General features: G+C 48.2%; 1 protein-coding gene across 1 annotated transcript; it reads left to right on the forward strand.

Annotated features, from left to right (window-relative positions):
* Positions 1 to 1,777: 1,777 nt before the first annotated feature.
* LOC100821286 lies at positions 1,778 to 3,003 on the forward strand. The gene has a single exon (XM_010229321.3). The coding sequence runs from the start codon at positions 1,943 to 1,945 to the stop codon at positions 2,726 to 2,728; it is 786 nt and encodes a 261-aa protein (XP_010227623.1). The 5' UTR covers positions 1,778 to 1,942; the 3' UTR covers positions 2,729 to 3,003.
* Positions 3,004 to 27,216: the final 24,213 nt, after the last annotated feature.

Genomic DNA, 27,216 nt, shown 5'->3' on the forward strand with positions numbered 1-27,216 from the left:
AAGTCACTTAATATGGGACGGAGGGAGTAGTAAATTGTAGATCTATTGGAAAACTATATATTTTTTTTAATTTGTAGCTCAAAATATATAACATTTCGCAATGAAAATGTACATACTAGTAACTCATGCTCATATATATGTACATTTATATGTTCTCACGAATTTTTGAAATTTTAAAATGTAACCCCCCTTGAGCCCGGGAGCCAAATGGGATATTCGTAGAGGGAGTACTATTTTATCTGATATAAAAAGTATCATGTGAGAGTTTTATAGCTAATAGTTAGAGACCAAAATAATTTGACACACCTTTATCAGGAACCACCGAAATGGACGTGTGATAGTCAAATTTAGAGGACTAATCCAAAAGCCCTAATAAGAAATATCCTACAATATCGTGCTTACAGACTATTTTAAGGAAGAAACAGTGTTAGTTTCATGAAAACAAAGGAAGAAACAATGCAAACTCCCAAAAATCTATAGATAATCCACTCATCCAAAGAAAAGTATGGATAAATGAAAAGTTTTATTTCTGATGTGAAGTAATACTGCCTTTCTCGACAAAATTTGAGTGTGGTGTTTGAAAATTGACGATTAATGATAACAAATTCACAAATTGAATGCGAATCCAATGTTACCAATTTTGTATAATATAACTCATATTTGTTGAACTACATATTCATGAAAGCTTAAATCTACACAGTAAAATATGCCTTAGACAGATAAAAGAGGGACGTCAATTTGTACATCATGCAATATTTCTTTTTGCAAGAAGTGTCACCTGCAAAGTAATTGGAGATGCGTGGCTTACATTAGACGGTTGTTGTGGGGACACACACGTAACTTACGAACGTGGAAAAGGTTAAAAACATGGTGGAACACTTAATTTGCTTTAGACTTGAGCTAAACAACTGAAATTCTGTGTGTGAAAGCGGTAGCAGATTCAACTTGTTAGCCGAAACACTCTATCTCACTCTCTGGTGCCTCTCGTTCTCGCGTGAACTCGTTGGACAGGGAGACAACCCATTGGCGCTGCGTAAAACGACGTTGCAGCTTTTCTCGTTCTTTTCTCTCTTCCTTTTATTCTTCCAACGGTTACAAGCCAACCGCAGGATCCTACAAATTAGGACATCATCATCGTGCCATCCCACGACACCCGATCAGCCCCAGGCTATCGGCCACCTCTAGCTACCTACTGGTCGTGCCATCCCACGATACAAGAAGTGGCCCAAGTCTACAAAGCAGTAAAGCTAGACTATGACCGAATCGTGAACAGACTCACCGATCCGGCCCTTGTTAGTTGCTAACAGAAAAAACAGAAAGTAGACTTGCTGCCGCGGCAGAAACTGCGGCAGGATTACTAGGGCAACACAACTTAGGTTAAAATTTATACAGCGTATATAATGATCTACGAATGAACGTCCGGTAGAGTGTGAGACACGCTCGTTCCTGTGATTCAGTGAATCTGGCCTGAGGGCTGAGGAGCAGCGGTAAGACGAGCTAGGTAGGAAGAAGAAAGATAAGTTGATGGAGAACTTGCCAACAGCTATGGAGCGACACGGCAAAAAAAACTATAGTACTAGATTTTTTGCACAAGGAACATGCAGCACCGCAACTAGTCCAAACACGAGTTCTCACCCGGAAAAAGAAACAGCATGTCGAAACAGGGTGCTGTGCTCAGTGCTCCCACCACGACTGATTAAAATTGATAACACCGCAATTCGTCCATTGGCCATGCATTTCTTTCTTTTCCATTATTACCTCCCTTTAAATACCCCCTCAACTCCACCCTCCTCTGTTCGTGCCAAAACCCCGAAGCAGCAGCAGCAGCAGCAGCAGCAGAGCATCCTCCTGCTTGCCCCCCAGAAAGTAAAGGAAAAGAAAAAAACTTCGGCCTCCAGCGTGCCGCCGAGAAGTCGCAAACAAATCGAAGAAGACACAAGCGATGGAGCCGAGCATGGCGCCGCGGCGGCTGTGGCACGTGGTCCGCGCCGTGCTGTTCATGCTCCGCAAGGGCATGTCCAAGCGGAAGCTGGCCATGGACCTCCAGCTCCTCCTCCAGCGAGGCAAGATCGCCGGCGGCAAGGCCCTCGGCAAGCTCATGAGCACCACCCACCACGACAAACCACCTGCCGCCTCCAATCATTCCACGTCAGCCAAGGCCAAGCAGCACGCGCCGCCGAATTTCTCGTGCCCCGCGCGCTCCGTCTACGACCCGCGGGAGACGGAGTTCAGCTGCAGCAACACCCCGTCCTCCTACTACCCCTCCATCCTTCATCAGCTCGTCCCCACCAAGCAGCGCCAGCCGCGCCGCTGGAACGGCAGCCGGCGCCGTACTGGCAGCCACCGCGGCGCCAACGGGGGCGAGCCCGGGTGGTACAACTACGACGCGGCCGACATCGCCAAGGTCTTCGAGGTCCTCAACAAGGACGAGCAGCTGCTGAACGACGTCGTGGCCGTGGTCGCAAATACGCCGTCCCCCGCGCTGTGGTCGTCCAGCTTCGGCCGCAGCCCGGCGCCGGCAGCGGCACCCGTGAGGCAGCTGCGGATCACCGACTCGCCGTTCCCGCTGTCGGCGGACGATGCGCAGGACGGCGGGATGGTGGACCAGGAGGCGGACGAGTTCATCAAGAAGTTCTACGACCAGCTGCGCAAGCAGCAGCAGAGCCTCACCGCCGCCACGCCCGAGTACGGATATGCCAGTCCGGCGGCCACCGGCGTCGCCTACTAGGTGTTACTCCGTCTGATTTTAAATTCCTGTGGTTGTTTTGGTTCGAAAGACAACGAACAAGAATTTAGGACGACGAGCAGTACTGCCCGCATGCATATATGCATGCTGAAGTTGACACCCTTCTTGTTCCAAGTTTGAAGTGTGTGTACGTACGTGGCCCAGTACATAGTTGTCTGTCTTGTCATAATCAAGCACGCATGACTGTACAGAGAGCTTGCACGCATGACTGTACAGAGCTTGTCATAATGAAGATTTGGTTGGGATGTCTGTACTGATTCATTGTCGCACGTATATACACGTTGGAAGGCCAGTACCCGGCAAGTCCACGACACAACACTTCTTTGTTTTGAAAGGTCTAGCAACAGCTGGCTTTCCATGTGAGAGGGAATAATTACAAGGCTGCTCTAGGGCAAATGAGTACAGTAAGAAACAGAGAAAGAAAAACGAGGCAACGTGACACGAGCGGAACGTATGGTCGAGTTACCACCATGGATACAGTTGGCAGCGTGAGAGTGAAGATCATTTAATAGATAATTAAGGTCCCATTCGAAACACAAGAATACGAAGAAAAAATCATAAAGGTATGATGTAAATCTTTTGTTGAACAACCTAGTAGGAGGACAGCATTATATGTGCTTAGCAGATTAGGATTCCAATAGATGGAATCAACATTTTCGATATTACTGCTTCGATTTCAAAATTTCTAAACGAATTTTGATAAGTCTTCGTTGATCCAATAAATAAACTTTTGGAATAAACAGGGACTCCAATACATACGTAGTGCTATCTTCGGAGGCAAACCAACGGAATTTGGAAGCGTTGATGGACTAGGGTGTAAATGTTAGTCAACCGTACATGTATGTCACATGTATGAACGAAGGTGTCGTACACTTGACAAGAATGAAATTTCAGTGTTTTTAAATAAGCTCATTCACAAAACGTGACCTGCTCCTATGTTAGAAGTACTTCATTAATGAGTGTTGGGTAAAAACTAGTTGTTTGGGCTCAGCCAGCAACTTCCCGAATCTGCAACCTTGGACTCTTCAGTGATTTTCGGGACTGCCTACCAAGGTTTTCCTTGGTCCCTCCCTAGATCCCCCCCACACACACTACCCCCCTCCCTACGAGAGTACAACTCCTTCGGAGGTCTTTGTGATGTAGGTTCCATGACAACTGATCATCGATGTCCTTTGGTGGGAGGTTGAGCATCTCCAATAGCATACCCATATATTGGATACTCAAAACCATTACAGGTAAGGGAGAAAGAAAATATAGGTAATCAAAACTTGCGCAACTTTTACATCATACCCAAAACCATCGCATCAATTTGTATCGGTCCTGCATGTCATTGTTTCACAGGTTTTCTTCAACCTCTAGCATGAGCTGACTGGGTGGTGCAGAGGGGCCTCTTGCCAGGGCGCAAGGGAGCGGCTTGGGCGGAGGGCAAGCGACGGTGCCAAATTGATGCATCTCCGTGGTCATGCCGTAAGGTGTAGGTGGCGCGTGGCCCAGCGGCGGTAGGTGGCCGGAATTTGGAGAATTTGAGGCGGCGGCACCCTAGAGATTCGAGTGCAAGGGGTCGGGCCGCGGGGTCCAGCCCATGGGGGTTGGTCGGAGCCATAGAGGTGGGCCGCGGGGCACTTGCCAGCGGCGGTGCAAGCCTAGCCGCCGTTGTGCCTCGAGCTTGGGGCGGCAGGCGAGCCTGGGCATAAGGGACGGCGGGAGCACCGGCGGGGTAATTAACGAGGGAGGTGGCGGAGCCATTGGGCGCGGTGGGGAGGTCGCCGGCAGCCTCCATCGCGGCGGCAATGGCGGGATTTTCCGGCGGCCGGAAGCACGGGAGGGAAATCGGAACGTTTAGGGTAGTTGATTCCCTCCAAGTTTTTGGGTCTTTTGGATAACTACCCATATTTTAGCTCTCAATAAGGGGCAAAATATGGTTACATACCCAAAATATTTGGGTATCCAACAAATATGGGTATGCTGTTGGAGATGTTTTCTAGGGAAAATATCCATATTGGCGTTTTTTGGGTATTCTAGCAAAATATGGGTATGCTGTTGGATATTCTCGAAGTGGAAAGTTTCCTAAATTACTTTGGGATCCTTCAACTTTTTACGCTTGAGTCTTTTCTCTTTAGAGTAAGTCAATTATTTCAATTATTTCGTCTTTCAATTGGCACAAAGTATAAAATTGGTCCCTAAATTAGTCCTCCAACTGACAAAACCAGATAATTTTTGTTCTTCTCCCTGCTCAACGCGGTATTGACGCCAACTTGGGGCAGTTTTGGACAAAGGAAGAAAAACAGATCTAGAAGTGTAAAATCGAAGATGGCAGCCATTGAAACTTGACCTCTCCACCATGGAGAGGTACCCCGAGGTACGTCCCGACGCACGCATCGCTCCCAGGCAGGGTGGTTCCTCCATTCTCAGCGGCCGACCGGAAACCATGGACCTCTGCCATGGAACTCAGGCCGGCTTCCCGCATTATCTCTGGTGATCTCACCTTGGACAGGCCTCATCTCGATCTGTCTGCATTTGAAATGCGGGGCACACAGAGGAAGGTGGCATCTTCAACTGCCCCCATCACGAATAACAGTCTCAACAAGGAATCAGATTTTCATATTGATCGCAATCCTGGTGTTCAGCTACGTAAGGAACTTCGGAATAGATGGCACCACCCGATCACTGTCCCTGTCTCTAATCGGCCAGATTTCTTCATGGTCGTCTCATTTGGAAGGAGTAAGTTCAAACTGACTGAAGCCTCTGTTAGCAATCTGCTGAATGTATGTCTGGAGGGTACTCCAGAGGAATTCCGGGTTTTGTTACTCAGGGACCGGACTTATTGATTCTCAGTTACCAACAAATTCATTGGTTTTCATATTGCCAAACTGCAATCATTTACCTTCTCCAATTTTGTGGTTTACTTCCACTTGTGGGGATTTGGTGGACCTGATTATCAAAGGGAATTTGCAGCCTTGGAAGAGGAGGATGCACAAACATGGCAAGATCCTAAGAAGCCACGCTCCCCACATTATGTAGCCAAGTCATATGCAGAGGCTGTCACACGGAACCCCCAGCTCCTCACTGGTGCCAATGCGATCCCCATTGTCCGGCAATCTGCCTTTCAGAGATTGACTAAACCTCCATCATCCCCACCGCTGTCGCCCTGTTTGCTGACGGATGAAGTTGATCTTGCTGATGCCGGATATTCCCCTGAAGATATCAAAGGATGCAGGGATGAGCATACACGAAAATTCAATCGATAGCAGAAGGCGTCAATTCCTATTGGTACAGTCTTTGAGAAATTGGATTTCAACTCGAAGAACTTGACTTCGCCGGCGCCGGCGCCGGAGAAGACACACTCTCTGCCGGCCGGCGAACCTAACGGTCGTCCCATTAACTACGCGGCGGCATTGATGGGCGCCAATCAAACTGGTTCCGGTCAAACCCGTGATGGGGACCTTGGTCCGAATAATGGCCCAAATAAAGGGCCGACGATATTGGCGGATATGGGCCGGGTGGACAGAGATGGGCCACGGCCCAACTGCCCGCGGTGCCTTAAGCATGGCTAGAATCACGCTAATTGCACTAATCCAATTCACTGCCGATTCTGCTTGATGCCCGGGCACACTTACCGGTTTTGTCAAAAATGGCAAGCACAGGACATACCTAATCAGGATTCTCCGATTAGGAAACCCCGCGGATTTGTTTTCAGGCCAAAATTCCCAAATTCCTCTTTCGCACTGGCCTCCGGGAGAGACTGCCACGTGGTTCAGATCCACGGCTCACAATGGTACTCAGCTTGACCAGGCCCCAATATTTTCGTCATTTTGCCAATATGGACATTATTTGGCTTTGAGAAAACAGGGGGTCCCTTCGTCTTCCTCGGCTCCACCGACGCAGCCTAAACCCTAGTCCAATGCTGCTCCCGCTCTCAGCTCTGGCGATGGCGAAGCCCCTCCGATAGCAAACTTCCCCGTCGACCCGGCGCCCCTCCTTCCTGGCCAGTTCGACATCATCAACTTCCCGGGGAGGCCCCAGCAATGCAGGTATCATGTCATCGGCCATATTCCCGCCAAAAATGAGGATGCCGCTATCATCAACATGGCTCCTGCTCCCAACCCCGATGCTCCATTCCATGTGACTAAAGATATGATTATCGACTTCCTTCATGGGCACCTTGGCATTAGATTTGACCACATGCAGCGCTCCTCATTAGGTCATGCGATTATTCGGTTGAACTCTACTAGTAATAGGGACTGGCTTGTTCTTAACAGCCCCCATCTGCATAATGACATTCAGTTCACCTTTACAGAGCATAATAGAGGGATTAACTGCAGGGCATTCACATACAACCAGGAAGTCTGGCTTATGCTCCTTAATTTGCCTCTGGATTTATGGGATTCTGCTCATGTACATGATGCCGTTGCTAAATGGGGCAAGCTTATCAGTTGGGACAAAACTGTCAGTAATCTTACTAGGGCCATCATCAAGGTGAGAGTTGAAACACTGGCTGATATCCAATATAGCATCATTGTCTCCCATGGAAATAATTCAAATGCTGAGTCATGGTCATGCCCTGTTTACATACTCAGCGAGAGGTTAATGGGGATGGAGCCTCCTGATGAAGATGTGCCACCTGATAATGGGGGCATACTACACCCTCTGCCAGCACTCCCTTTCCACCAGGATCATGTACAGCATGCCCCCATCATACCTGATCTCAATGAGTTTGTCCAATGGCAGCCATGGCCTGCTCCACCAGAGGATGTTCAGCAGAATCACCTCCCTGAAGACCCCTTGATTGCTCAGAACCTTATGCAGTTCTTTGATGAAGTCCAGAACATGCCTATGGCACAGGACCCTATGATTGATCAGAATGATGACAGTGCTATCACACTTATCCTTAGTAGCAATGCACCTGACCATGCCTCTGCTGGGTCGGTTAACTAGATGCAGCAACACCCTGAGCAGAATATGCAGGTTCCTCTGATGCCAAACAATGTTGCTGGTTAGATTGCAGATGATGTACAGCTGCAGGTGGCACCTGGTAATGGTGCACTGGTTAACCCCAATGATATGCTGATTAGAAGAGTCATCATCCCTCCTTTCACTCATGACCTACATGATTTCCCTGCTCTCATGGATGATGATATTCATCAACCCCTGATGGAAAAGCTCCACATCACAAATGAAGGTACTAACATTTGGCAACAGCTCTTCATGCCTTCTCATAAGCAGGACCCCACTGTCACCATTCCTGGTCCATGGATTGACTACTTCACTACCATGCTTATGTCACCTGAGAATTTCTCATGGGCCAGAAAGGTTCTTCTATCTAATATGTGGAGAATTTTTGCTGCCACTAATGACATATCCAGGCAATATATGATGCCTGATACATGTCCTTCCAAGGTTGCACCTACATGCAAACTGACACTCAGAACTATGGAGGTCACACAAGGATTCCTCACTCCACAAGCTCCTAGAATTACCCTCCTGCCTGATGAACCAGTCAAGACCACCTCTGCTATCAGAGTTAAGAAGAACAGAAAACCACCTGTTGTTGACACTGAGGTGAGAAGAAGCCCAAGGCTGAAGGAAAAGAACGGTGGTTTCAAACACATTACATCTATCAGTAAGCACTGTCTGGCCTGTGCTGCCACTGCTCCCAAGATCAACAGCAAGGTGGTGAGAAGCCTCAGTGAAAGATTTGGCTTGGCTGCTGATTGCAAACCTTCTGATGCGGCTGATCCAAAAAAGAAGAAGAAGAAGAAGAAGAAGAAGAAGATCCAGGATGGTACTCCCACAAAGAAGCAGAAGAAGAAGTAATGGATGGCATGTCTCATTATGCCTGGCCCAAAGACCTATGCATTTTGTTTGCAACACCTCATGTAATAAGTTTTATGTCATGTTTCCTGAACCCCCTATGTGCACTTTCCTTCTGAAACTCACCCTAGATGATAAGACTTGCTTTATTTGCTGGAATGTGTTTGAACCCTTATGGGGATGCACTTACGTCAGTTTATATTGTGATCACTGCTTGGTTCACAATGCACAAAAGTTAAATTTTCCTGTTTCCTATGAATTGCAAAGAATGGAAAATTCTGTCATGGAACATTAGGGGTCTGAATGGCAAGGATAAATGGGTTCATGTTAGGAATAAGATTGAAGAGAGTGGCTGCTCCATCATCTGTCTTCAAGAAACAAAGAGGGTACATGTGGACTCAGCTTTCATTCAAAATTTTTGCCCCAGAAGATTCAACAAATTTCTTTTTCACCCCTCTAATGGTAGATCAGGAGGGCTCCTGACCATATGGAATGGAAACACATTTGATGGACAATTGGCTTTCTCCAATAACTATTCCCTATCGGTTGAATTTACATGTCTTAGCTCACACAAGAAATGGATTCACACCAACATCTATGGTCCATGTCAAGATGAACCACGCTCAGATTTTCTTGATTGGCTGCATCAGATTGACATGCCAGATGATGAGAACTGGCTGATCACAAGAGACTTCAACTTCCTCAGGTCACCAGATGACAGAAACCTGCCTAGAGGCAACACTTCTGAGATGTTCAAATTCAATGAGGTCATTAGCCATCTGGGATGAACTGAACTTCCTTTGAAGGGACGCACATACACATGGAGCAACATGCAGGATTCACCACTACTTGAGAAATTGGACTAGTCCTTTACTTCACTCAGTTGGACCCTTAACTTTCCTAACTCTGATGCTTGACCACTTGCCAAATCCACTTCAGACCATGTCCCATACATTATCAGCATTAGCACTAACATCCCAAAGGCTCAGATCTTCAGATTTGAAAACCATTGGATGAACAAACATGGTTTCCTCAAACTGGTTGCAGATTCATGGCATGAGAATACAGCTATTATAGATGCAGATAAACGAATTGCATTTAAACTCAAGAGGCTCAGAAGGTCTATGAAGAAATGGCTGAAAATAAAAAATGACATGGATACAGAAATTGATGACCTCAACAGCTTAATCCTTCACCTAGATGCTATTGAAGATAACAGAGGGCTTGCTGACAGAGAAGGCCAGCTCAAAGCACTAGTTAAACATAAATTACAAGAATGCCTTAATGAGCAAAGCACCTACTGGAGACAAAGAGGGAAAACTAAATGGGTCAAATTGGGGGATGAAAACTCCAAATTCTTCCACTCACTTGCTACTATTCAACACAGAAGAAATAAGATTGCCTGTATTAAGAGTGAGGATGGAACTCTGGTTTATGAGCATGACATTAAAGCACACATGTTTTGGCAGGCATACAAAGATAGGCTGGGTCGATCTGAGGGACAAAACCTCACATTACACTCCCACGGTCTGTCCAATCATGATCAGGATCTGTCCCATCTAGAGGTTCCATTCTCTAAAGAAGAGATTGATATGGTGGTCAAGAGTCTCCCATCCAATAAGTCACCTGGCCCAGATGGATTCAATACTGACTTCATCAAAAAATGTTGGCCAATTATCAAAGAGAATTTCTATGATTTATGTCAGCAATTGTATGATGGCAAGCTCTCTCTATCATGTATTAATACATGCTACATCACTCTCATTCCCAAAACTGAACGTGCTGATGGAGTTAATGATTTCAGACCCATCTCCTTGCTCAATTGCACTCTCAAATTGCTGACCAAGCTGCTGGCCAACAGACTGCAGAAGATCATTCTCCTCCTGATACATCAAAATCAATATGGCTTCATTAAGACTAGAACTATTCGAGATTGCCTTGCCTGAGCATTTGAATACATTCATGCTTGTCAGAAAACCAATGAGAAGATCATTTTGCTCAAACTGGACTTTGAAAAAGCAGTTGACATGGTGGAGCACAAAGCTATCATACAAATCATGCAGGACATGGAATTTGGTTACAAGTGGTGCCAATGGATCTCCCTTATTCTCAGCTCCGCTACTTCCCAGATTCTACTTAATGGTGTCTCTGGTAAATTGATTCACTGCAAAAGAGGCGTGAGGCAGGGAGATCCTCTATCACCACTACTATTTGTCATTGTGGCTGATCATTGCCAATCCATCATTAATTCTGACATGCTTCATGGATACATTGAAAGACCCATCCTACCCAATGCCTATCCAGATTTCCCTATCATTTAGTATGTAGATGACACACTTATCATCATGAAGGCTGATGAGGAACAATTGCAGACTCTTCAAGGCACCCTCAACAGTTTCATTCATCCACAAGACTGAGAGTTAGCTTTCAGAAGTCAAACTTAATCCCATTGAATATGACTGTGGAAAGAGGACAACAATTTGCTGATCTGCTCAATTGTAAGATGGGCACTTTTTCATTCACATACCTTGGACTTCCATTAGGCACCACCAAGCCAAAGATTGATGAATTCATGCCTATGATCAAAAGAATTGAGAGCCGACTAACCTGCTTCTCCAGTTTGCTCTCATATGGAGGAAAGCTGCAACTTGTCAACTCTGTCCTCTCTTCACTCCCTACTTTCCAGATGAGCACCTTCATTGTTTCTAAAGGGGTGATTACACAAATTGATAAATACAGAAGACACTGCTTATGGAGGGGGCATGATCTCACCAAGAAGAACCCTCCTCTTGCTGCATGGGATGTGGTGTGCCGTCCTAAAAAGGAAGGTGGTCTTGGGGTCATTAATTTGGAGCTCCAAAATAAAGCACTCATCATGAAAAATCTGCACAAATTTTACAACAAAATTAACCTTCCTTGGGTCAGACTGGTCTAGGAACTGCACTACACCAATGGCCTTCCTCCAGAGACTATTGCTAATCCTTCATTTTGGTGGCGAGACACATTAAAGCTTCATGACCAATACAAGCAGATTGCTCAATGCTCTGTCCAATCAGGACGAACTGTCCACTTTTGGTTGGATCAATGGCAGGATGAGAAGTTATGCTCCACATGGCCCCAACCGCACTCATTTGCTGTGGACCAAAATATTTCAGCATGGTATATGAAGAATTGTAATGAGAACTTGAGCACTTGATCAATGGTATGTCACACACTGAGCAGAATGATCTTTGGACTTACACCTAGAAGTCCCCTGGTTATTCCACAGCCAACACCTACAAGCTCCCCATTACGATATTGACATACATCAGAGTTTCAACTGGATCTGGGCCTCTTGCAATCAACTCAAGCATAAAGTCTTCATGTGGCTTATGATGGTGGACAGATTAAACACACGCGCTATGCTGCTTAAGAAGAACTTCCACATTCAATCACACAACTGTGTCCTCTGTAACCAGCAGATAATGGAGACCAAGGATCACCTCTTCTTTAACTGCCAATTTGCTGCCGCATGCTGGAGATACATCTGCCCCAGTTTTGCCCCCGGGAATAGCATCTTCACTGCAATAGAAACTCTCAAACAAGAACTCCACATCCCTTTCGCCATGGAGATCATTACACTGGCTACACTGGAAGACGAGAAACGACTACATCTTTAACGGGATTACTCCATCCTTGTATCGCTGTAGAAGTACCTTCAAAGACGAACTCAATCTTGTTTTTTATAGAGCTAGAAGAAAGACATATAACGGCCTAAAGGCCTGGATTGATAATTTTTTGTAACTTCCATGTACATATTCCCATTTTATTTATATATGCAATAGACCTTATGGCCTAAAGTTTTCCGTCAAAAAAAAAACTTGGGGCAGTTTTGCCCCTAAATTTATCACGTAGGCCACCGAACTGTCACCTTGCCACCCTAAACCCTAACATGAAGCGTCTAAGAAGGTCGGGTAGTAACATTTTGGAGACGTACAAAGCAAAGAGTCAGGGGCAAAGCTGTCCCACACTGACGGCAATACCGCTTCAAACCGGACAAAGAACCAAAATTGTCTGGTTTGATCTAACTTAGGAACCAATTATTAGCTTTGTAATCACTGAAAATCACTAAGAAAATAGCCTCTCATCTATTTTCTTAGTGATTAAGGCTCGCGGACCGACCTGATGTTCCTCTTGGCGAAGACTAGAAGTGTTATCTCGAGACAATAGCCTCGCACCGTGCACTGAACCGGTTTTCTTTCTTCGCGGTTGTAGGCTTGGCTGCGCTCGATTTCCTGGCGAGTCACGATCGGCTGCATTGAGTTTCTGGATTGGTACCGATCACCGAAATGATCGAAAGCAGCAAAGCTCCTCCATGAAGTTGCGGCTCCCAACCACTCCACCACTCCGTGCCGGCAGTCTGGAACTTGAGACTGGCCGACCCGTGGACAGGTTTCTCCAAGTGGTCAGAGAGCTGAGCTGAACTGAACACTGAATTGCCAAAAAAAAATGCCACCGTGTACTACACTGAAGATAGGGTTCTTCAGTGATAAAGTATTCTGAAGTCTGAACCACATCTGGCCGGCCGGCTATCTTAAGTTGTATGGAGCAATCAATAACTTCCCCAATTGTGTTGTACACAAACTCATTAGTACTAGGATGCATGTATATCAATGCAGTGCAGGCTATCTATACATGATAACAATGAGCCAAATACTTAGCAAGAAAGGAATGGGTTGGACGACGATGGCCATGGTTTCCTGAACAAATTGCTCATCAACGCTTTTGCCGTTTCCGGAACCAATTGCTGATCAGCACTTTTGCCGTTGTCAACAAACGTGAAACGTGCCCTTGTCCGCCCGCCCATATTAAAGAAAGAAAGGTAGCCCTTGGCCCTTGCCTTCTTTGATCAAACAGGCACGCAGGCGCACGTATCTAACTACCGACGTACACCGCAATGTACTCCGTGTACTGCACCGTGCACTTTTAAGTTTGATAATGCACACGGGGTGTTGGCCAGAGCGGCCCACATGCATACAGTGACCAAGACTCCAAACCAGATGCTAGCAAAGCAACTCCAACACCGTGCATGCATGTCGCGATCACCAAAGGAAGAAAGGGAAGTTTGCTGAGGCCAAATAATTGAACCTGGCTGCTAGGTGTTGATCGCCAGGAACAGACACACGAGTCACTTAACTGAGTGCTCCATCGGCTCTCTGTACCGGTCCACAGTACTCCATTAATCCGCAGTGAACTGAGCCTAATTTAGGTGGTCTGGTTTCTTATGGTGGAACCAGTCCACATAGGTTTAAGTTCTAGACTTGACATGAGTGTTACATTTTCCTGAATTATTACAAAATTTAACGGACACTATTCTTTTAGTGCAAGGTGACGTACCCGTCAACAGCCAGCTCCGGCTGGGCCAGCCTTGCCATCACTGCTTGTTTGATTCAACGCTTTTGACGGCAAGGGTTAATGGGTTCTCGTCTGGTTACGGTGTTGTTACAACCACGAAACGGACGACGTGAAGAAAGAGATTTTTGATTCGGCTCTCCTGCAGAAGCGAGATTAATCTGGCCCGCTCTGACTACCTTGCCTTCAAAAGCCAGCCAATTTGTTCATTACCAAACACCAAACCTGACCTAGCAAGCACAGAACGGTTTTAGCCTGGATTCCAAAAGGACCCTTTTTTTCCCCTCAGGCCTCGGGCAAGGCTCAGTAACTTGCCAGATATTTTGATAGCCGTGAGGGGGAACCGGGAAACGACAGTCGATTCATTCATTCCGTTCGCTGATGAGGCGTCGACACCTTGCAGGGGCAAAGGCTTGAACCTGGGCTCAACAGCGAGTGGTCGTCACCTTGCGTTTAAATCAAATCGCAGTCGCTCGCCAAAAAAATATCGCGGTCGTGTTGGAGTTTTTGTGTCAACGTCAATCGCGTCCTTGGCGTCCTTTGGCGAGTGCGCCACGAGGGAATTTTTGTATCTATGAGGTGTGATCTTACTGCGAGGTGCGTGAGGTGTACTGCTAGGAAAACATATTGACCGTTTTTTCTGGTTGGAGGGACTTGGTCTGGAAACGGCATGCCCCGTTCTGAAATACGCGAACTTCTCAATTTTACACAGTTGGCAACTGTGCTCAGAATGTGTAGCCTCTCAACTCTCATGGATGTTATTTTCTTTTTTGAGAGGACCCTCTCATGGAGTTAGATTGTGTCGCATCGCTTTTTTTTTGTGCGTCGCATTAATGTTAGGTTTTCATATTAATACCTATTAATGTTATTTTCTAGATTGTGTCGCATCCCTGCATGGTATGGGATCAGCCCAGTACATATAGCTGAATAGTGCGATACCAATTCTAGAAAAACAGTATGAACGAGGCTTATTTAAACCACACCAGAGCCCACAGGACAAAATGAAAAAAAGCCCAGTGAGACGAGCAGGCATTTTCTTTTCCCGTTTTGGGGGGTAACCAGCAGGCGGGCTCCCTTTTCCATTATCCATTTGTCCTTAGAGACAAATAGTCTCCCTGCCCGCCTGCCTCCTAAAATGGCCCGTAGGCCGCACTGTTTTTTCTTCTCGTTTCCCTTTTATTTCCCTTGTTTTTCTATATTTATTTCAAAAAAAACGTTGTTCTAATTTCCTGGTATTCCTACCATTGGGTAATGGATGTTGATACTCCTTCCGTCCAACAAAAGATGTCTAAAATTTATCAAAATTTGGATGTATCTTAGTGTATAGATGCGTTCAAATTTAGTCAAAATTAAGACATCCTTTGTTGAACGTAGGGAGTATTTAAGAATGCAAAATGGAAAATAGATAATAAGAAGGTGAAGGATATATGGATCCACTTATATTTCTACGTACTTAGGATATTTTTTGTATCAGAATGTCTATTTTTCAGTCGATTTAGAAATACTTATTTCTCGGTTGATAATCATAGGCATCCCATGGAGATTTTCCCATATTTTGCACTTATATGAAACTTGCACAAATTCCAGGTATTACACGATCACCTAAAAAAAATAGGAAAACCATTTTTTTACTATCATGAATTCTCGTAATTCTTCATATCTTAACCCTTTTTCGACCGGTTCATTTTTTGGGTAAGCGAACACTTGAGCAACTAGTTAAGTTGAATTTCTTTTTGGACAGAGCCCAAAGATCTCAATTCATAAGCTAAACAGAAGTATTTTTTCCTAATTAATTAAGTAGCACAAAACTAGATGAAAATCATTAGGCTGGTCATTGTGGAGTAACATAAAAGCAGTATCATGATACTACTCTATGTTACTACTTTCAAAATATATGACTAGCCACATGCTGTCATAGGACCTTCATTTATTGATTTCAAGAGACATCATGTCTTGGAAACTGCTATATTACCGGTATCATATTATGATACTAGTACTACCTCTTTGTTCATTTAATGATATGCCACATCATCTCAAATACATAGGTGGCAGTGCATGATACTACCTATGTTACCCCCACTATGACCAGCCTTACGAAACAACTAAAAACCATCATGGAACATATGACCGCATCCATGATCATGATGTCAAGAAGAAAGCTACCGCTAAGTTTGCCTGCATGTCTGTCAGGGGGATGACCCCGGGTAGGGTCATAACGACACAACTCTAGCCGAGATGACGGAGGCAAAGCCGGCATGGTTATGCATGCCGGCATCGTAAAGTCAAACTAACACTAAGCCGGCATCCTGGATGTAAGCCGGCATGACTATATTGTCTTATGAGTTTGCAGGATAAGGACGAGCACCTTGATCTCGGCTCACGCCGAGATCTCTCAACGGTCTTATCCTGACCACGCGGCAGAGGGTAAAGCAGCATCATCATTACCGTGGAAAACGCAGTCGCCGCTTACGTATCGGTGCCAGGCGACTGCACAAAAGAAGCACCGAAAGAGAATCTCTGACGGAAGCTGGCAGAGGATAGGGTACTTGCTGTAGGGTGCCAGGGAAAACTGTTGTCTTGTCCCCTACGGTGCCACCCGAAGGGAACCAAGCCGCTTCCCGGCGGGGCCCAAGGAAGGTGACGTTAGGACTCGGCCCACATGTCAGTGTGACATGGGCGGCCTATAAATAGAACCTTACCCCTTTGTAGAAAGGCACGGAACACTTAGGCATCTATGGTTTCCCCTTCTTCTTCTTCCTCAAGAATACAGCTCAAGGAGCGCCATTGTAGAGCTTGTCTATCTCGGCTAATACAACAAAGCAGGAGTAGGAGTCTTACCTCGGCAAGAGGGCTCCGAACCTGGATAAATCTGTGTGTGTTTGAGTAACTTGTGCGTGTTTCCCTTCACGTCCTCCCTCCTCCGGTTCCTCCTTCGTCCATCGGCCCCAAGTTAAGCCATCCTATGGCATCTGCCGTGACACCACCATTACAGTTGGCGCCCACCGTGGGGCCAGCAGTGGCGCTGGCTAGAGTCTTCATCTGGACGGGAAGCTTTCTCGCCACCGGAGAGCGCGTGCTCTCCGGTTTGGTCCAGAGATTCGGCTCTCTGGGCTTCATCGACAACAACGCGGGCTGCTTCAACGACGCACCGCTTCCCTGCGCGGGCTACTTTGTCAACCTCGGCATGCACGAGGTTTATGTTGCTACTGACAGCCCTTGCAGGTACCCAGAGCAGGTGGTGGTGGCCGAAGACCCCCCTGCCATCCGCACAGTTCGTGGCCGGCATGTCGACTGTCCCGCTGACCGTGTGGAGGTCATGGTGACGGCTCATGGTGCTGATGCTGGAAGGGACGCTGCGGGAAGTGGCGCGGTCCCAACCAAATCTGGCAGAACGGTGAAACTCCCCTTGGAGAAGCCGAAAACATCGCCGCTCAAGCCGGCATGTCGGCCCTGCCGCTGAAACCGACCCAGCTCCAGGCCTCCATCGAACGGCTGACCGCACCGGTGGTGTCGAACGCTAACCCGGCCCAGCTGCAGGCGGAGTTGGAGTTGGAGCGACAAAAACTGCTGAAGGAAGCTGTTGACATCGCTCACGCTCAGCAACAACTGGATATTTCACTCCGTGAGTATAACCAACCCCATGGTCTTAGTTCTACTGCGTTACTAACCCTAGCCGAGTTGGGGAGGTGCGTAACCGTGGCAAGAACTTGAATGCCGAGATGACTAGAGATGACAGGGGTGTGCCAGCAGTGTCGGCAAGTTACGCCTCGGCGCTAAAGCCGAAATACAATACCCCTGTCAAGAATCTCAGAGCTGATGAGGCTGCGGCCGAAGAGCTGCCGAATCTTACAGGAGAGGCACTCCGACAGCAGCAGCTGCGCGTGAAAGAGCTGCTCCGCACAGCTAATGAGCAGAATGAGGCATACATGAGAATGCACGGCAAGCCCGGTGCATCTCAGGTTATTCACTCGGTAGCGGATGCCGGAGGCCGAGTTGACAAGCAAGCGTCTTCGCCTGGTGGCAAGCGAGACAAAAGTGTCAATTCTGGCCGGGATAAGCAGCTGGAGCGTTATGACCCAGCCCTGGCTAAGAAACAGATGGTCAGAAGGGTTGATGACAGCCAGCGTGGCCTACGTCCCGGCGACAATCGCCGAGACCAGCAAGAACGTTACTTGTTTGATCATGGACACCGACCTCGGAGTCCGGCACCAAATACTGCTGCAGGTCAGCAGGGTGTCGGGCGCAACCCCCAGTATCGAGGTGAAGATCGCCGGTATGACCGTTACGATGACGGATACTCGGCAATGGGTGACGAGGGTTATATCAGGCGAGAGCATGATAATCTCGGCCCACTCAGAGCCCGAGTTGGGAACAGGCAAGTGTCGCCCCTGGATGCCCGACATCGACTTGACAGAATTTGTCTGAGCTTCTGGAGGAGCAAGGCCCTCCGGGACCGTGCTATTTTGCGTATCGGATCATGAGGGAGAGACCAGCCCCGGGTTTCCAGCTGCCCAGGGGTACGAGAACATATGACGGCAGTACTAAGCTGGAAGATTGGCTGGAAGACTATGTCACTGCAATAAGTGTGGCAGGCGGCAACCGCAGATGGGCGGTACGTTATGTACCCCAGATGCTGGTATTGTCGGCAAGGATATGGCTGAACAATTTGCCGGAAGGCAGCATCAATTGCTAGATAGACTTTGAAAAAGCTTTCGTCAGCAATTTCACTAGCACTTACAAGAGGCCAAATCGCCCTCAGCAGTTGTCCATGTGCAAGCAAAGAGACAACGAGACTGACCGGGATTACCTGACAAGATGGAACAATCTCCGCAATTCTTGTGAAGGGATAGTGGAATCGCAAGCCATAGCGTGGTTTGCCCAAGATGTCGGCACGGCAGTATGTTGTGGCAAAAGTTGCAAAGAGAGATGCCGGCTACCCTATCTGAGATGATCCAGATCGCCGACATGTATGCGCTTGGCGATCCGACTCAGCCATCATTAATGCCGGCAGAACCGCAAAGGGAGCAGCCGACATACAATCATGCCGGGGCATTCCGGAGGAACGATCATCAAGATCACCGCAACAAGAGAAGGGATGACAGGCTAGATTACCGATATGGGCCAACCCATGTCGCCGCTATTCAGGATCAACCTGATGCCGGCTCCAGCCAGCGTCAGAAAACAGGAAATCAACAGTGGGTCAACAAGGGAGAACAAAAGAAGCCCTGGCAAGATAAGCCGAACTATACGTTCGAAGTGATGCTGGATCAGCCTTGCCGTTTCCACACGACTAACCCCAACAAGCCGGCGAATCACACAATGCGGCAATGCGGCTGGATGCAGCAGGCCGAGAAGGGCGAGGCAAGTCGGTTACCCCCTCCTTCACCGCTCACAGGTGCTAACGCACAGATCCAGGGACCCACTCAGGAAAACAATGCTATCAACCAGGTGGAAGACAAAGATATCCCGGGATATGCCGGAAGAAATGAGTACAAGGAGCATCACCAAAGCTACATGATCTTCATCACTGAGCCAACTGACAAGCAAAGTCAGCGCAGGCGAGAGATGGAAGTCAATGCTGTTATGCCGGCTGTTCCAAAGTTCATGTACTGGTCGGAGCAGGAGATCAACTGGAACCGGGCAGACCATCCTAAAGTTAAGCCCAACCTTGGTGGATACGCTCTGGTGGTCGACCCGACACTCATCGGGCCCAACATTAACGTCAAGTTCACTTGGGTTCTCATTGATAATGGGAGCAGCATAAATATCCTGTACCGAGACACGTTGAACTCGGCATTACCGATAACATGCTTGAGCCTAGCCGGACTACCTTTCACGGTATTGTGCCGGGAGTGTCCTGTGCCCCGGTAGGCAAGATCCAAGTCGACGTCTTATTCGGCACCAGGGAGAACTGTCGGACCGAGAACCTAGTGTTTGAGGTGGTGGACCTTAGCAGTCCCTACCATGCGCTGCTTGGTAGACCGGCACTCGCCAAGTTCATGGCTACTACTCACATTGGCTATCTGAAGATGAAGATGCCGGGACCAAATGGTTCCATAACCATCACTGGCAACTACAAACGCTCAATGGAGTGCGCAACGGTCGGATCTGCTTTGGCCGAGTCACTGGTCATCGTTGGCGAGAAGAAGAAGCTACAAGAAGCGGTTGCGATGGCTCAGGCGGCACAAATTAGCCTGCCGGCTATGACCAATCTTCATGAAAGTGTGGCTTTTCAAGCAGCCAAAGAGACAAAGAAGGTACAGGTTGACAGCGAGTTTTCAGACCGCACCATCATCATTGGTGCCGGCCTGGGTGAAAAATAGGAAGGCGAGCTCACCAGCTTCCTCTGTGAGAATCGGGACATCTTCGCATGGTCAAATCAAAACCTTCCGGGTGTGCCCAGGGAGTTGCCTGAGCACTCATTACATGTCAGACCAAACGCAAGACCAGTGAAGCAGCCCCTTCGACGCTTCGCCAACGACAGAAGGAAAGTCATATCGGAAGATGTATCCCGGCTTCTAACTGCCGGTTTCATCATGGAAGTGTTGCATCCCGATTGGCTGGCAAACCCAGTCATGGTTGAGAAGAAGAAAGACGACCCAACTGCTGCCAAGGTATGGCGCATGTGTATCGACTACACCAGCCTAAACAAGGCATGTCCCAAAGATCCTTTTCCATTACCTCGGATTGATCAAGTGATCGATTCTACAGTCGGGTGTGAGTTGCTGTCTTTTGTAGACGCGTACTCTGGTTTTCACCAGATACCACTAAACCCTAATGATCAAATAAAGACGTCATTTATCATCCCGTTCGGGCCTTATTGCTATCGTACTATGCCGTTTGGTTTGAGAAATGCAGGGGCTACTTATCAAAGATGCATGCAGAAATGCTTGCACGGCCAATTCGGCAAAAATATGCAGGTATATGTCGACGATGTCGTCATAAAAACCAAGGAAAGCGCCACGCTTCTGGATGATATCCGGGAAACATTCGCAAATATGAGGAGATTCCGGATGAAGCTGAACCCGGCCAAATGCACATTCGATGTGCCGGTAGGCAAGTTGCTTGGATTCCTGGTATCAAGCCGAGGTATCGAAACAAATCGCGTGAAAATTGCCGCCATAGAAAGAATGAAGCTACCGAAATGCCTTAAAGATGTGCAAAAATTCACTGGATGCTTAGCATCACTAAGTCGCTTCGTTAGTCGGCTGGGTGAAAAGGCAATGCCCTTATACCAGCAGATGAAGAAAACCGACAAATTTGTGTGGACGCAACAGGCGGACGTGGCTTTTCAAGAGCTGAAGAAGATGATTGCTACGGCACCAATATTAGCCTCGCCAATGGAGAAGGAGCCAATGCTGTTATACATAGCAGCAACGAACCGAGTCGTTAGTGTCGTCACCGTGGTGGAAAGAGATGAAAACGGCAAATCGCTGCAAAGGCCGGTATATTACTTGAGCGAAGTGTTGTCGTCGTCTAAGCAGAATTACCCCCATTACCAGAAAATGGCATATGGCATGTATATGGCGGCAAAGAAGCTGAAGCATTACTTTGAGGCACATCAGATCCGAGTTATATGCAAGGCGGCCGTCTCGGAAATCATGATTAACAAAAACGCGAGCGGTCGGGTCGTAAAGTGGGCTGTCGAGTTAGCACCCTATGCGTTGCAGTACGACAGACGGGATGCCGTGAAATCTCAGGCTTTGGCGGATTTCTTGATGGATTAGGCCGAGATGGAGTATGAACCACCGCCCCCGAAAACTAACTACTGGAAAATGCATTTTGACGGCTCTAAGATGAAAAGTGGGCTTGGTGCCGACATAGTTCTGACCTCGCCAAAGCACAACCAACTTAAGTACGTATTGCAAATTCACTTCGCAGCATCCAACAATGTTGCCGAGTATGAGACACTTGTGCACTGACTGAAAATGGCAAAGGAAATTGGAGTCCGCCGCATTCAATGCTTTGGTGATTCCAATCTGGTAGTCTAGCAAGATTCCGGCAATGGGGATGCATTGGATGCCAATATGGCGCTATACCATTTCCATGTTCAGAAGATCAGTGGCCACTTCGAAGGGTGCGAGTTTCACCATATACCACGGGCGGAGAACGAAGTAGCCGACACATTGTCGAAACTCGGCTCAACACAACAGGCCATTCCGCCTGGTGTGGCATTAGAGCATTTACGCAAACCATCCATCAAGCCATCACCAGAATCGGAGTCGATATTTATCCCGGCGAGCTCAGAAGCTGACGTCACCCCCATGGACATTGACAGTGGCAACGGTTCCAGTAACCCGAGGACTGAGCGCCTTAACTCGACAGAAGCAATGGCAATTGAGCCAATGGAGATAGACGTACCGGATGATCCGATTTTCACCACTCGTCCTGTGCCGGCTTGGGCGCAACCGATAATGTCTTACCTCAAAGATGGGAGTCTCCCGGAAGAGAAAGTGTCGGCAAGACAAATTCAGAGAAGGGCGAACACGTACACCATCATCAATGGCGAGCTATACAAGAAGAGTGTCACAAATGTCCTGCAGCGATGCGTTGAGCCGGAAGAAGGGCAAGAAATACTCCGAGATATTCATCAGGGAGAGTGCGGCCATCATGCGTCTTCACGAACGCAAGCGGGCAAGGCATTCCGACATGGTTTCTACTGGCCAGGTGCACTACAGGAAGCAGAAGACCTAGTCAGGAAGTGTAACGGCTGCCAGAGATATGCCAGCAAGATTCATATGCCGACATCCGAACTCAAGACTATTCCAATCACTTAGCCGTTTGTGGTTTGGTGTTTGGATATGGTGGGACCTTTCAAGCAGGCGCGAGGAGGCATGACGCATATCTTGGTTATGGTTGACAAGTTCACCAAGTGGATAGAGGTAAAGCCGATCCGAAAGTGTGACGGCAAGACCGCAGTGACATTCCTGAAGGACATCATCTTGAGATATGGGTACCCACATAGTGTCATCACGGATAATGGAACGAACTTCGCAGAGGGACCTTTCGTGCGATTTTGTGCGGAAAAGAAAATCCGACTGGATATCGCTTCCGTAGCACATCCTCAATCCAATGGACAAGTTGAAAGAGCAAACGGGGTTTTAGCCGGCATAAAACCTCGGCTAATTGAACCATTGGAACGTACTCTGGGATGCTAGCTGGACGAACTCCCGGCTGTGCTATAGAGTCTCAGGACGACTCCCAATCGCTCCACAGGTTACACGCCATTTTTCCTCGTATACGGGGCGGAAGCTGTCCTACCAGCCGAGATTGAACATGACTCTCCACGAGTGACCATGTATACGGAAGCCGAGGTAAAAGAGGCCCGAGAAAATGATGTCGACCTGCTCAAAGAAGCACGGGAATTGGCTCTATCTCGGTCGGCTATCTATCAACAGCACCTAAGGCGTTATAACAGCCGAAAAGTCAACCCGCGGGTATTCCGGGAAGGGGACCTCGTTCTCCGACTTGTGCAGCGCATAGCCGGCATGCACAAGCTGTCACCCCCATGGGAAGTACCTTTCATTGTGAGCAAAGCGCTTCACAATGATTCCTACTATCTTATAGATGCACAAGATCCCAAGGCGAACAGGATGGACCGGTCAGGCGAGGAGACTAAGAGGCCATGGAATGTAGCTTTGCTTCGTCCGTTCTATACTTGAGAGATGAGTATTTGTATCGTTTTCTCTTTATGTTGAATGTTTTAAGACAATGAAATTATCCGCCGGGTTCTTAAAAGGAACTCGGGGACTCCCATGTCATTTAAATGTTGTATCACAATTATCTTGCGTATGTCGGCGTGGCTTAGTTGTGTAATCTTATGTCGGTTTAGTAGTGTGTCAGTATTGAAAATCCCCTCTATGACTTCGCTGCTGTCCGCAACCCGGCTTCATGGCAAGCTAGAAATGGGTACGAGATAACTAAACACATGAAAAGCGATTGCGGAAACAAGCAAAAAAGCGATCAGGGATGCGCATTGTCTTAACCCGGCATTTCTTTCCTAACTCAGATATTGCCAAGCGAATTCGTCGAGGTTATTTTTTCCACAAGGGTAGTTTTATGACTTTGCGATTCATACGTCGAACACCGATAAGGCAGACAAAAGAACCGAGGTCATAAAATTTTACTAAAAGGAAAAATGGACTCGGGGATTCGGTCGGGAATTCGATAAGCAAAAGACTTATATAAATTAAAAATATGATGTCTTACAAACAAAAGTATATTATCCCGGTTACATATGCATCCGGCATCCCGAGGATTTGATAATTCTAAAGATCTTTTTTCCGGCATAGCTAAGAAGAAACAGAGGGGTTGTTGGCGCCGGAACTCGGAGCATCCGTTGCGGTGGAGGCCGACTCGACGACAATCTCCTCGTCCACTGCCTCTTCTTCATCTCCGTCGGTCATCTTGGCCTCAGCTTAGGATGTTGGGCCCTCCACAAACGTATGCACGTCAGCATACTGGATGAAGGAGTAAGCCCGCTCTTGGCGCTTGGCGATCAGCTCCGGGTCCGAGAGGTAGGGGGAACCGGCACGCATTGACTGCAGCACGTCGAGGTTGATGTCGTCGTACCAAGACAGTACGAACGACAAGGCCTCATTGGCACCGACACGCGCGGCCGATTCCCGCCACTCGTTGAGGCAATCCTCCACCTCCAGCAGGCGCATTGCCAATTCTGGGATGCCGGTCGGAGCCTCTTCTCCCGGCCATAGAGCCCGGAAGGCCCGGAAGCCGGCGTTCAACATGTTAACCCCAAACGACTTTAGAGGCTTTACCCGACTAGCAATGCTAACCAAATAATCCACTAAGTCGTATTCAAAGGGGGTTGTCCCGGCTGGATCCCTCTTCCTGCGCGCCTTGAGCACGGCAGCTTGGGCGGTCTCGATCGATTGTGGAAAGAATTCTGACAAAAGCACAGAAGATAGTAATGAGTCTCGGCATCCTCTTACTATTACTCGGACAAGTGATCAGATGGAGAAATTTGTGTCAGGGCCACTTACTGGTCAGCATGGTGTCGATCTTGACGAGCTCATGCCGGACAACCTTAAACAGCCGGGTCTTCTCGGCATCCTCTTTCTCGGCGGCAATGGCGTGGGTCTCAATCTCAGCGACCAGACCCTTGCACTTTTGCACCTCGCTCTCCAGACGGATCCTCTCATCAGCCTGGGTAGAGAGGGCCGAGGTGAGTTCACCCACCTCGGTCTTATGCGCCTCCGCTTGCGCTGCGATTTGCACCTGCAGCCGAGCGACGTCCTCCCGGTGCTGTTCTGCTAGCCGAGTCTTCTCATCTGTTTGGCAGACATGCATTACAAAGGCTAGAGTTTAAGTTGGACGAAACCCAAAACAGGGAGGAAATGATACCTTGGACTTCGGTGACACGCTTCAGGAGCTCCACCACTTGGGCGTTGTCCCTGGCTATGAACAAGAGCGCATATTAGCTTTCGCAGCACATTGATACTCGGACAAAGATTTTATGACAGTAAAATATACTTACCCTGGCTCTCGCGATCAGCTTTCAAAGCCTCGTGCTCTGCCTCCAACTTCTTGAACTTTGCTAGCAAAGTATTGAAAGTAGCGGTGCGCTTGTTCATGCAGGACTGCAAAGCGATAATTCACCGGTAAGTCTAGTGCAGTAAGAAGTCGACAATTACAAGCTTCAAGCCGACTATTCTAAACCCGGTCTAAATCTTGGGGAATAAGTGTTTGAAGTTTCTAAAGCTTCAGGCCGACTATTCTAAACCCGGCCTGAATCTCGGGGAATAAGTGTTTGAAGTTTCTAAAGCTTCAGGCCGACTATTCTAAACCCGGCCTGAATCTCGGGGAATAAGTGTTTGAAGTTTCTAAGTGTTGCAGAGTGTTTGAAGTTTTAAGGGGATAAGCTTCAGGCCGACTAATTCTTACTCGCCCTAAACCTCGGGGACTAGGAGTATGGATACTATACTGGAATTAAAAGTAAAATCTTTTAAGGAATTCTTCGTACCTCTGCAGATCGGCTGGCCTCAAACAAGGCCACCCTTGCTTGGTACATTCGAGTAGCCACCGATTCTGGAGTCGCTGCAGGTGGAGGTCCCACCTGGGGGCTTTGCCGCGCCGACTGGAGGGTGCTGGAGGTCATCTCATAGTTGTCGCGCTGTTCCAGTCCGTCACGAACTGGCCCAGCGACCCCCAGCTGTGCCCACTGGCCGTCCTGAGGGGAACTCCTTGGTGCCTTCGGGAAGGTTGCGGGCCAGAAGAATCCGGAGGTGCTGATCCTACCGGGTTAGCAGAGCTCTTAGCCTTCTTGGCTTTTGCAGAAGCAAGCTGAGCGGCTTGCGGCTGCGGTGGCGACGATGGGGCTGTTGGAGTCGGTCGCGGCCCTTGGGGTTCTTGGGGCCCCGTTGCCGGCTGCTGCGCAGTCTCCGTGGCTTGTGGCTCCGTCAATGTCTCGGTTGCCGCCGAGGAAGGAGCAGTCCCAGCAGTTGAGGTCCCGGCTGTGGATATCCCGGCTGAGGCGACGTTTGACGCATCGACGCTCGGGCCGACATCTTGGACGGAGGATGTCGGATCCACGGCAGTCTCGATCTCACCCGTGGCTTGGGTCGCAGCCTCGGCACGGGAGATGGAGCCGCCGGAATCTGAGACGCGATACACGTCTGAGATTGCGTGGCCGTCAGAGCCGCCCTACAAAAATAAATGTTAGTCGTTATCATGACAATAAAGAAGAAAACCGGCGTCAAGGATTGAAACAGTATTGGCCTGACCCAGCGATCAGGGGATTAGGTTTGGGTCCACGTGCCGCAGTTTTCTTCCGCTTCACGTTCTGCGGAAGATCTTTTTCGGCGGCGCGCTTCGAGACTACGCGTTTCTCATGGACCGGCGCCGCAGCGGCAGCCGGGTCCGATGCCTCAGCAGCAGGCTCGCCCGAGTCGGCTATTTCTGGTATAGAGCAGGAATAAGTATTTTGGTGACGAATACTATAAGGACTGCGAGAAAATGTTGGAGACCCTTACATTCGACACGACGAGGGCCAGCATGGGCAATCAGCATAAAATCCTCGGAGTCCGGATCCTCGGCGTCAATGGACCTGCGCGGGGCCGCGAAGCGTTTGTCCGGGGAATTCCCGTCTTCGTTACGCTGAAGAGAGAACCTCTGCATAGAGAAATCAGGTTGAGCCGAGATAAGCCTTCGTCAGGTAAATGCCAGCATAACCATGTGTCGAATAGGAACAGGAGTTAAATGAGAACAAAAACTTACCGGAGGAGCGCAGCGATCCCGACTGTATGCCGGCA

This window comes from Brachypodium distachyon, chromosome 1, assembly GCF_000005505.3.
Source record: "Brachypodium distachyon strain Bd21 chromosome 1, Brachypodium_distachyon_v3.0, whole genome shotgun sequence".
NCBI classification, from domain to species: Eukaryota; Viridiplantae; Streptophyta; class Magnoliopsida; order Poales; family Poaceae; genus Brachypodium; species Brachypodium distachyon.